The sequence below is a fragment of the Phymastichus coffea genome, unplaced genomic scaffold, assembly GCF_024137745.1.
Source record: "Phymastichus coffea isolate CEN01 unplaced genomic scaffold, Cenicafe_Pcof_1.1 PCOF00046, whole genome shotgun sequence".
Classification (NCBI taxonomy): domain Eukaryota; kingdom Metazoa; phylum Arthropoda; class Insecta; order Hymenoptera; family Eulophidae; genus Phymastichus; species Phymastichus coffea.
In genome coordinates, this window is record NW_026706857.1 from 1,667,630 (window position 1) to 1,679,731 (window position 12,102).

General features: G+C 32.2%; 4 protein-coding genes across 13 annotated transcripts in view; 2 read left to right on the forward strand and 2 right to left on the reverse strand.

The window, feature by feature from the left end:
• Window positions 1-20: 20 nt before the first annotated feature.
• Window positions 21-2,550, reverse strand: LOC131664864 (pre-mRNA-processing factor 17). Its single transcript, XM_058936288.1, has 8 exons — window positions 2,213-2,550; window positions 1,884-2,100; window positions 1,481-1,807; window positions 1,190-1,404; window positions 845-1,108; window positions 647-780; window positions 337-558; window positions 21-247 (listed from the first exon to the last, which is right to left on the reverse strand). The coding sequence occupies exons 1-8, from the start codon at window positions 2,363-2,365 to the stop codon at window positions 70-72; spliced, it is 1,710 nt and encodes a 569-aa protein (XP_058792271.1). The 5' UTR covers window positions 2,366-2,550; the 3' UTR covers window positions 21-69.
• A 1,671-nt stretch (window positions 2,551-4,221) lies between these two features.
• Window positions 4,222-6,269, forward strand: LOC131664865 (alpha-2-macroglobulin receptor-associated protein). The gene is made up of 7 exons (XM_058936289.1): window positions 4,222-4,599; window positions 4,672-4,813; window positions 4,883-5,053; window positions 5,136-5,246; window positions 5,328-5,436; window positions 5,514-5,670; window positions 5,750-6,269. The coding sequence occupies exons 1-7, from the start codon at window positions 4,348-4,350 to the stop codon at window positions 5,948-5,950; spliced, it is 1,143 nt and encodes a 380-aa protein (XP_058792272.1). The 5' UTR covers window positions 4,222-4,347; the 3' UTR covers window positions 5,951-6,269.
• A 291-nt stretch (window positions 6,270-6,560) lies between these two features.
• LOC131664909 (33 kDa inner dynein arm light chain, axonemal) lies at window positions 6,561-7,682 on the forward strand. Its single transcript, XM_058936367.1, has 6 exons — window positions 6,561-6,653; window positions 6,729-6,878; window positions 6,950-7,082; window positions 7,150-7,295; window positions 7,361-7,558; window positions 7,647-7,682. Exons 1-6 carry the CDS (start codon window positions 6,561-6,563, stop codon window positions 7,680-7,682), a joined length of 756 nt encoding a protein of 251 aa, XP_058792350.1.
• Window positions 7,683-7,844: 162 nt separating this feature from the next.
• LOC131664912 (protein lap4) overlaps window positions 7,845-12,102 on the reverse strand; it is a 37,627-nt gene continuing 33,369 nt past the window's right edge. For 9 of the 10 annotated variants that reach the window (XM_058936373.1, XM_058936372.1, XM_058936374.1 and 6 more), the window contains 5 exons: window positions 11,966-12,071; window positions 11,779-11,892; window positions 11,561-11,704; window positions 11,096-11,296; window positions 7,845-10,067 (listed from right to left, as the gene is read on the reverse strand). In XM_058936373.1, coding sequence (XP_058792356.1) covers window positions 9,750-10,067; window positions 11,096-11,296; window positions 11,561-11,704; window positions 11,779-11,892; window positions 11,966-12,071 — 883 coding nt within the window. In that variant the 3' untranslated portion in view covers window positions 7,845-9,749. The remainder of the gene's footprint in view (window positions 10,068-11,095; window positions 11,297-11,560; window positions 11,705-11,778; window positions 11,893-11,965; window positions 12,072-12,102) is intronic. The other variant, XM_058936375.1, reaches the window with a different exon arrangement.

The following is a 12,102-nucleotide window of genomic DNA, read 5'->3' on the forward strand; positions in this document are numbered from 1 at the left end:
TAAAAACACTTGAGACAAATTTTTTTACATAAATAAAAATACTTTTATTATTGCTATATACACAGTACCTTAATCAAAATATTTAATTTTGCCATCCCACCCAGCAGTAGCCAATCTAGATGGTTCGTGTGGATGCCATAACGCGCTAATGCAAACGCCATCATGTGCTTTCCATTTTTTGAAAAGCTTTGTCGTTTTCCAATCCCAAATAAAACATTTACCATCTGCGTCACCAGAGACCAAGTAACTGTCAATTATCATAATTTGATTATATTCTTACTAAGTCTGATATATATTTAAAAGAAACAAATTTGAAAGAAAGGGATTTCAACATACCTCATGTCAGGTGAAAAGTCCAAACCACATGCATACCCAGCAACCAAATGTCCACTGAATGTCTTCTTTCTGTTCATTTTAAACCTATTCAATGCTGAGAATATAACAACTTTGTTATCCATACTTTGACAAGCAAGCCACTTTTGATTGGGTGAGAGAGTTACAGCAGGCATCGAGTGCATTGTTGGATCAGCTATGTATTTCATGTCAACAGGTATGTCCCTATGTAATAAATGTATCGGATTATATATATTATACAATAATACTAGGATACAATGATATAATTTAATAAATAACAGTGTAATGTTACCATTCCCAAACTCGTAAACTTTTGTCATCAGATGTTGTGACAAATCTTCGATTTTCGTCAACAAAAGTGATTGTATTGACAGCACCTAAATGTCTATCATACTCTTGTATAATTTCTCCACTCCTGATATCCCACTAAAATCACAATTTTTTAATAAGCTATTTTGAATATTGGAAAAAAATACAATTAAATACTTACACAAATAATTTTTTTATCACTTGTACCAGCGACAAAGAGATGTTGCTTGTCTGGATCTGGGTTGAATTTAGCACAATAGGGTACTTTGCGACTCGTAAATCGACTCAGACATTGTCCAGTTTCAGTATCCCATAATTTGACATATCGGTCATAAGCAGCAGATAGAAATCTTTTCCCGTCATTATCGAAACTGATATCTCGCACAGCTTGTCGATGGCCATAATATGTCCTAACACACCTCCTGTCCTTGTAAACTTCCCAAAGCTATGTAAAAATACAAACTATTAGCACAGCAAGAATTAAGAAGTCATGATTGTATTTATTATTCAAAATAAACAATAATACCTTTACTCTATGATCCATACTACACGACAACAAAAGATGAGCAGTAACTGGAAACCATCTGATTTGTGAAATTCCTTTTGTATGACCCTCCCATGTATGTATATGTGCTTTTGGAAGGAAACATCTGTCGGGAGGAGTATCAGATCTCAAATTAACACCAACATCTTGTGGTGCATGTAAGAATGACCTTCCTTGGTAATCAACACTGTCTTTAACTATAAAAAAAATTGCTTTGGTAAAGCATAATTGTAATTTTGGCTAAATAAAGAATTAATTATGAAATAGTCTTACTATGCAAGACTGTCTTCTCTTCAATTGGTTTATCATCTATTTGCTTTCCTCTCTTATTTCTCTTGGCCAAAATTTCTTCCAATTCTGCTGCCTCCTCTTCAGTTGGTTTAATGATACGTTTTTCATCAATAAAGCCACCCCAAGGACCTAAAAATCCTGTTATATCTTCAGGATTGTCATTTTTCTTTCTTTTTCTTTTATCTAAAGGTCGAACAGGAGTGTGTTCAAAGACGGTCTTAGCACCCTTTTCTTCAGCAGTTTCAACAGCTCCAACTAATAATTTTCCTTCTTCTGCACTTCCATCTACTGTGGGATCTAATGCGTAACCTGCAAATGATAAAATTCATTAGTTGTACTAATGAACAATATATTTAGGTGCAATAAAAAAGAAAATATCTTGTACCAAAACTTGTAAATGTTCTTCTTTGGTTTTCAAACTGGAACTCGCTAATATGAGCCTTTTCAACATAGCCGGATAACATGTTTTTGGGAGCTCTTTCTTGCTGGGTCTTGAATGGATTTTCAGGACCAACTTCAGGAGCAAAAAGTTCCTCGAACTTTGGGTTGAATGATAATTCTTTTGTGGTAGAATCTATGTGTTGTATGCATAATTCTGCTCCCTAAAATTAGTACAAAAAGATCAATAGATATTTATCTATTTCCAAAAAATCTGTTGTATTAAATGAAATTGTCTCATTCATAAAAAAAAAAAAATTTTATTTGAAAACTTACAGATGGTACAACTTCTGGAGCTGCACATATTTGCATAGACAAAGTAGATGGCAACTGTATTGGAATTGGAGCAGGTGCGTCATTGGAAGTATCATCATTGTTGACTCCACTATCACTGTTGTCATCACTACCGTAACCTTTCAATATATCCATTTTACTAGTCTAAAATCTTTCAAAGTATAAGTGAAAACCATAAATATTAGATTCTACGTGTCAATAGTCATTCGGATGACTTTCTAAGTTTTTATAATAAAGAAATGGAATCACGCTACAAACAAATTAATTACTCGATTTGTTGATGATCCTCCGTGGGACGATAACATAACCTACTACCATGCGTAGTTCCTGATTTGTTTCAAATTGAGATGTCGCTCATTGATCGTGTAATCATCAATTTCTCGTACTTATCGTACGTAGAAAAGAGAGAGAAAATAAAAAGGTAAGACATTGCCTCTCTGATGATCTCTCTTTATGATAATTAATGTTTTGTAATTGTTGCCATTAATATCGGGCCGTAATAAATTATACAATATGCAATGCAAATGTTGTAGCTTACGATTTCAAATGTATTTGGCAATAAAACTTGCTTTTATTTGACTGCGCTGCAGTCTACGTTTTCTAAATAAATAATTATTGCTAATACTAACGTGTCGTGTGGGCGCAGATCCTTTGATGATCATAGCTTGTTTCACTTTCGTGTAGTTTTTTTAACTACAACGGCTACAACGAATATAATAATGCTTGTTGATTACTATAAAGCGGCCTATATCCAAACGGAAGACTACGTGCGAAATAAAATAGAAACGCAATTACTATTGATATAAAAATACATTTAATTGAAAAAAGCTTCAACACTGCAAGAAATAGAACAAGTCCAAATTGCAATTTGGTAACTGTTAGAAGTTTTGAAGTGCATTAATTTCTTACGGATATTGTAAAAAATTATAAAGACGACGGCGTACAAAAAAGCGTAATCATTTTTGATACTACACTCCCAAATCGAGAACAATAGTACCGAAATCCTCTAAAACCATAACCATCATTTTTAATATTTAAACTTTTGTAAATATTCCACCGAATTCACTATTTTTGTCTGTTTATTATTTTATATACCTATGTATATATATGTACTTTGGTATAAGTTAAAAGAATGAAATTGACAGATTTTGAAGGTTCAAATGTATCAAGTCGGAATTACTATATTTTAAACAACACAAAGACTTGATATAAAGACTTATTATCTGATTGATATGTGCAATGAATGTTTTGGACACACTTTGGAAATTTTCAATGAGTAATATACAAGTATTTTTTGAATGTACGAATGCTTTTTTCAATTTCTTTTTGATAAAATTTCATTAAATTCGACATTTGATTCAGAAATTGATTCTGTTTTTATGTAAAGGAGAGTTGTTCTGAAAGAAATGGTCTTCATCAAAAATGCACATGTTACCGAATGTAAAGAATGACAAAACAAATTTCACGGGAATAGTCTTTTTTTTCAATTTTACAAACGTTTAAAAAGATTTTTGCTTTTTATTTTTGTAATACAGTGAATTAACTGTTTAACATTAATTCGTAAAATAAAAATAAATATTGCATATACAGTCTTTTCAAACCATACACATATCTTTGGTAAAAGATAATGACAATAACAATCAATTTTTTTTATCTCAGTATTCGTCCAACACTCCAACATCCAATGTTCGCGATGTGCAATGGCTCTTATGTAAAAAGTCTCTTATTGTCAATAATAAAAATAGTTGAAAAACATAAGTCATATTATAATACCAATTCTCGATCATTATTATCAACTTAATAAAAAAGAATGTCGAAGGAATTATACAACTATTTAATATTGCTATTATTTGTTCATTTATGTGTTAATTCAATAGTATTTCATGAAATGTAAACGATCGAAGTCAAGCATTTCTGAAGTCCCGCGCATTTTAACTGAACGTTTGTATAGTAGGTCTCTTCTCTACCGATCAATCTGACAACAAGGCACAATCACGTCTGCAATGCATAATTCTGTCTGGATTCTAGATTCTAGAAGAAGCGCAAGAGCACGAGTGCACAATATCTGATACTGACTGATAGTGTATTTAAGAAAGTTATCGTGAATAATATCAGTAATGTCTTTCTTATATAAAAAGATAAATTATTGTTCTGCTATTAAAATTAGTCTGATAAGTGTCGTTTTAATAATACTTTTAATTCACTGCGTCGAAGGATACAACAAATATTCTGAGCAAGCTAATAAACCTAAGCAAAAACAAAAGCCGAAAACTGAATTCTCGCTCCCAACTAACATCAAAGAATTACGGGAGCTCGATAAGCCTTTTCGTATGCACAAATTGAATTTGTTGTGGACGAAAGCAAAACATGTACGTTGTCGTGTATAAACATTAACAGTTTTTTTATTGCTGTAATTAATAATTTAATAACTTCTTGCACAGAGGTTGACCGATCCTAAGTTGCAGTCCCTTTTTAGTGATCTGAAGATTCACGATAAAGAGGAGATCGCATTTAAGCATGCCAAGTCTGATGGCAAAGATGAAATAGGTTTGGAGGAAGCTAGGATGCGCAAAAAGCTCATTGGTATACAAATATATATTTTAAACTATTGATTATTAAATTTATGAAATAAACATTTTTTCTGTTGTTCAGGTATTATGAGTAGATATGATTTATTGGAACATTTTGAAAAAGTTGATCATGATACATATATTAAACCGAAATTAAAGAAGCAAGACTATGGGAATTATGTCATTCAAGATGTTTTCAAAGACAAAAGATTGAATCACTTGTGGGCCAAGGCTGAGAGAGCAGGTTTTAATCGTATGTATCCTCATTTGAATATAATTTTAGAATTTTACTTTATAGATTATAAATTTAATTTGTCAATGATTAAACAATTTAGACGAAGAACTAGAAGCTTTGAAAGAAGAATTCACTCATCATCAAGAGAAAGTGAATGAGTATTTAAGTCTATTATCTGAAGTAGAAGCCGGAGACCAAAGTAAACATGAGAGTGAGTTGATTTTCAAATCTATGGAGTTATTTAAGCTCTGATTTTTCAAATACTAACAATTTACCTTTTATCAAAAAATAGATAGTGTCCATGAAGATCATGAAAGTTGGAATGAGCTAGAATCTCAAGAAGAAAGCAATGACGTTTCAAGAAAGAATGATAAGTATTTAGCAAAAGCCAACTTACTAAAGTGAGTCACCAATTTTATGTGTTACACATATCATATACTTTTTAATATAATTATTTGATTGTATTTTCGTATTTAAGGGAGAAACATTTAGAAGTTAGAACTGGTTACGATCATCTAGAAAACATTGCAGCTAAGGGGCCAAAAAGTAAAGAGTTCATTGATCCTAAAGTTCAAGAATTATGGAATATGGCACTTGAAGCTAAATTTTCAACTAATGAACTACTATCATTAAGAGTAAGAAAATTTGATATAGTAGTATAAAATAAGTTTTTATATACTGAGTGCATATTTTATAATATATTCATTATTGCAGGAAGAGCTTTTACATTATGAAAAACGATTATTGAAATTACGTCACTTACACACAGAAGCAGCTTTGGAAGCTGCTAGGAGAGGAAAAGAATACAAGCCAAATACTACTCATGAAACATACATTAAAAAACATGCTCTTGATGTTGATAAGTTACATAAAGACCTCGAAGCAAAAATATTGCAAAAGCATACCGAGCTGTAAAAAACTTAAGCATAATATTTTTTATTTGTGTCAAATAAATTTTCTATAATTATCTTGATTTGCTGATTTCGAAAAAGGACATTGAAAGTACTGACAGTCAATTTTGACGCAATTTTACTTATAACTTTACAACTACCATTTTATAACTATTTGTAATAACTTAGTAACTTTGTGATAATACTGTAAGATATGTTGAGATAATATGTGAATTGTTGAGAAATATTTCATAAAATGTTCTGTTTTTATTAATAATTTTATAATTATTTACGATCACTTTTTATAGTGTAAATAATAAATGCTTTGCCAATAAACAATTTTTTATGGATAAATTATTGACTGGGACTTTTTATTATGGACAAATTATTGTAAATATAGTCTCATATCAAAAATAAAGAATAGATTTTTTGAAGCATCTCAAATGCTCAAATAAATATAAGATAAGTATAGAATATTATATCAATATTCCCTTAGCAACGCAAGTTTGCTATTAATTGAAAACACAGCAAATAATTAGTATCTGATCTTCCATTTTGATAACAATTTTTTTTATATCAAAGTGCCATTGTCATTTATTCTGTGATAAATTATTCACTTATAGTTTCTTGTTAACATGGCGATGGCAATGCCTGAAAGAATGATTCCAACAATAGATACTTTAGTAAAATATGACAATCCAATTTTGGTTAAAACTCGACCAGAGAAAGTAAATATCGGTGTTTTTATTCAAATTATAATTATTTTTATCAATCAATAATTTAACAACTATTTCTCAATTTAGAGAGAACCATCAACAAGTAAAATGGGCAGTGCATTATGTAAAGTACAAATGACTTCAGCTGCTGAAACTCGAAAGGAAACTATAGAGGTATTAAATGGAATTCTTCCTCCGAAAGAGTGGGAAGAAGATGGTCAAATTTGGAAACAGCAGGTTTGGATTCATTGAGTTAATTAAATTCAATAATTTATTTTATTGTAGTTAATTTTATCATTGTGTACTAGATATCCAGTACACCAGCAACACGCTTGGATGTAATCAACCTGCAAGAACAATTAGATATGAAATTACAACAACGACAAGCCAGAGAAACTGGTATTTGTCCTATAAGACGAGAACTTTATACTCAATGTTTTGGTAAAATATAAAGATTTTAATATTATATGAAAGTTGAATCACATTTATTAATAATATGGATTATTAGATGAAATTATTAGGCAAGTGACAATCAATTGTGCTGAACGCGGGCAGCTTTTACTTCGTATCAGAGACGAGATTCAAATGACGATGGCTGCTTATCAAACTCTTTACCAAAGCAGCATTGCTTTTGGAATGAGAAAAGCTTTACAAGTAGTGTATTTAATGTTACGTGTACATACAAGTAGTATCAATGGATGCATTTTTCTTCATTATAGGCTGAACAAGGTAAAGAAGACTTGATAGTCTCAGCTGAAAATCTTCGAGTTGAAAAAGCCGAACTTGAAAAAACTGTTGTAGAGTTGCGACAACGATTTGATCAAGCTGAACGAAGATCCGCTGAACTGCGTGAAGCTGAAGAGAAAAAGCATATGGAGGAAATTCAATTTCTGAAGAAAACAAACCAACAGTTGAAGGTAATATTGCAATTATAATTGATCATTTTCATAATTTAGAGGATTTTGTTTTCTGTTTATATATATTTAATAATTCTACTTTTTTCAGACACAACTTGAAGGAATAATCGCCCCAAAAAAATAAATACAATTAATGTTTTACTATCTATTTTGTTCAAATAATAGCTATGCCATAACTAAAGAAAACGAAGATCTATAATATATAATATTTATAATAAAATGAAAGAAATATGTAAAAACATTACGATCGAAATAATAAGTCTCTTTTAAAATAAATGTACGTTTATCTGCATAAATTTTCCTTACAAATACACATGTGTAGGATTACAAAACGTATAAATATTGCTTAGTAAAGAATACAGCTGTTTTTTAATAAATATATGCTTCTGTTCTAAATAATAAAACACTTCTAATTCAACAACAAATTCTGACATCGCCGCTTACATATCAGTCATATATCAAGACTGCCGTATTCATCGAATTGAAAATAAACTATAGATATTATTATATCATAAAGCTTTATATTTCAAAACTTTTCATAAAAAATTATATTACTAGAGCAGATACAAATGATTCTCGCGTTCTAGATTAACATTATATCTTAAAATCAATTATTGACAAGTAAAATCTATATCTTAATCAAAATACAAGCTCTGTCATAAGTCCTTCATTGAGATTCTCGCGACAGGCTGGATGATAATATGCATTTTTCTCATGATTAGTAACATTATCAAAATAACACATAAGTAATTTTTCAAATAAAGATTATCTTACCTGATTTAATTGTTAATTTATTTTCATGAATAATGAATACTTGAAGGATCATTGCGAGCGTGCACTTGACATAAGCTTTCGTGACATTAATGCTTTGAATTAAGCAAATTACTAATAATAATAATAATAATAATAATAATAATAATAATAATAATAATAATAATAATAATAATAATAATAATAATAATAATAATAATAATAATAATAAAATGCATTTATAAAAAAAACTTGTATGAGCAGGAATGAAATTTAGCACTTTATATTTTCAAGCTGTTGGTCCCACATTACGCGTACCATAAGGTAAGATTATCATAAATATCGAACGTAATGCACATTGATATAATTATCTAACATAAAAAGTGTGATTAAAGAAAGTCGTACGTTCTAATAATGATGTTTGAACGATGAAGAATAAATAAAATATTCTAAAAAAATTATCTGTCAATCTGCGCGTACAAAAAAAAGACTTACAATCATTAGAAACTTTCAATATGTATGCTAACTACCCAACTATAAAATATAATTTACATTTCCTTCCGCTCTATATAGCCAATTATGTGAAATAAAACACATAACGTAACACCATAAGTTTGTTAATAGTCTACCTAACGCCATTTACAATATTAAAAATGACTGCAAATAAGTAGTACCAGAAAGTTTTATCTTGAATAATAAAATTCTTCTGCAGCTTCTCTATGAGTTTTCTTTTTACATAAAAACATCTTGACAAAACAAGAAACATCTAGCAATAATTAAAAAAAGGATAGCAACGCGAGGATACAATATAATATTTATAAAACAAGCTTATAGAAAAGCTTATCGAAGCGAGTTATCTCACCCTAATCCCTCAAGCTAACAATTGTAAGCAACGTAACTTTTCTTTATTATGTATATGTGTAACTATTGATCGACGTTGTATACCTTGATTTTTTTTTTATAAAAAAAACTCTTTGCTACGCGTGTGTATGAAAAAAATAATAATTGAGTCAAGATTATGGGATAATATATGCCTGAGGCGGGCGCGACACTGAGGACAGAAGGAATGTTTACATCCAATTCGCACTTATCACATATATAGGCGTATACTTAGATCGGTCGGGTAAAAAATACTTTCGTTTTGATTACTGATATATATATTCGTCCGTGTATGTTTGTTTCTTTTGTTAAAAGACTACGTTACATATATACGCGCTAAAATCGTAAATACTTAATGGCAGGATAGAAAGTGTGCATTCTCGTTTAAAAAAAGATGGGTGAATCTCTTTCGCATTCGCACATACTATTTATTTTATACATTTTCATTTTCTCGTCTCTCACACACAACTTATCTAGATAAATCGGACGTATGTATAAACCATTTGCTCTTCGGAGATGAGCTCGATAACGAAAAAAAATACAATAGAATACTCTCGGGCATTCAATATCTGCCTTTTTTCGAGCGTTTTCGTTTTTTCTTTTTATTATTGCTGCCACTTGATGCTGTCGACGAGCCATTGTTAACCGTATCGTCGTCATTGTTTTCGGTGACACCATCTTCGGCTGTCGTCGATTCTTGTGGACTGCTAACACCATCAAAGCCACTTTCGCTTTTTTCCACGGTTGGTGTGTCGACGGCTGAACTCAATTGTTCCTCGCTTTCGCTATCGCTTAGTGCGGTACCAGTTATGCTACCCATCATCTCTTCCTCCGGGTTGCTCAGCTCTAGGGATATGATTTTTTCGCGCAGCATCTCAACCTGCGTTCAACGTTAGAGGTTAGTTCAAAATTGCACGGAAAATTTGTTATAAAAGAATATCTACTTTGCACAAAAGGCACTATCAATTTCAAAAATGTTGATGTGCTTTAAAATACTTCTTCAAATTGGTACAAAACTGTTTAAACGAAATTTCTGAAGATGAATGACAGTTTGGACTCGCAATGTACAATCACTCAAACTTTTACGTTCATCTTTGAAAAATAAAATAAATAACTGCACAAATAATCAATTAATACTACATTATAATGTAAACAACAGGGTGATAGGAAATACCAGTGATAAAACAAAAGAGACTGTAAAAGCTACGAGGCAACATTGAAGAACACTGAAAAAGTATTGTCAACGTGTATACCATTGATGATATTTAAGAGTAATAAAAGAAGTTATCAGTATTTGTAAGACATTCCGGTATTAGTGATGCTTGCACAGTAGGTGAGAATTTTGCAAGCTTGAAACAGAGAATTTTATCATAGTTATCAGCACCCAAAAACACCATACGACTCATTGATGTTAAGTAGCGTTAGTATTGTTTAATTGACACATGTTACTCATGCCGAGAGTGATCTATCTTAATAACCATATTTTTCTGCCAATAAAACGATGACGGGCATTGTATTGCGTGAGCGCGTGATTTCTCGAGCAAACAATTTGAAAACACGTGATCATACGTTGAAGCAAATATTTACAGACAATTTTTCGTCGCACTGAGGCTATACGGATGCAGTTAAAAATGTGCAGATATAAAGGTGCAGATAATTATGTGCGAATGAAGAAAAAAAACGAAGCTTGTTCAGTTTTTTACGTAATGATGCAGGTGACGCATAAACCCCGGTAAAATACAAGTGGATATTTGAAGTAAACAAATTATATCTCGTACACAATTCACTAGCAAATTCCACAAATTATCAGACAAAAATCATAAATCGGATAATATGTGGATTAGCCGATGAAGGTGCATTATACAAGGTGCGATGGTGATTGACAGGTCACAGTTGAGTTATCATCACCTCGCGTTCGATCAGCTTCTCGACGTATTCGACAGTACGAATGCGTCGTTCGCCGGTCGCCTCGTCAATGTATTCCTCGGTGCGCTGTGTCACTTTCTCGTCGACGACTTTTTCAGACTCGCGCACAGCTTTCGCTGGGCCCAGTTTGCTGCGCACGGCAAGCTTTGGAAAATCCGCGCTTGACGGCCGAAGCATGCCGAACTGAACGAACACCGCATCACAATTTAGTTATTTCATTTTAGTATTGCTTGATTGGTCTACATTTTATACACTATAGACAAAGTGACGACTGTGTTGCATTGGTTTCCATTCGTTAATTTCAAGTTAGACGAGACACAGTACCGACATTGGTTTAGTACCGGCGTTATGATAAAGTTAACGTCAACTTGACGATCGTTTGCTTGTTAATTATAAGAGGAGAACATGTCACTGTTTGGGATTAAGTATTTAGTATGTATAATTTACCTCTGTTATTTTTTCCATTTCTGGCGCAAGCTCGTTACTGTCTACGCTGTCCTTTGGGGAAGGCGCTGAAGGAGCATCAGGTTTGATCGACGTGTCCATCATTTCGCTCATCTTCTTTATCACCAGTTGCGCTTGCAGGGCATCCTGAAATAAAACATAATTGTGCAATTACGCGCCCTTGCTTTAGATGGACATTCGACCGGCAAACAATGGCGTACTTGTTCTAAGGATTTAAGTCGAGCTTGTCTCCAGGCTGCCCTTTTCTCTGCCCTTAATGCTCTTTGTTCGGCAGGTGTCAAGTGACTTTCCTCATCTTCGTCGGAAAGCAAACCCTGCAATAGCGCAAACAAACAATTAATGACCAAACCATACTTAAGGCACTTGCGCTGCAGTTGAATAAGTCACCTCTTGGATCATGCGCTCTTTCAGCCGCTTCTCAGCTTTCGCTGTTCTCACTACGCTTGGTACATTTTGGAGGACGGGTATTCCAGTTCGCGAACTCAGTCGACTACTAGAAAGCCACGAGTGTTCGTATCAAAGTC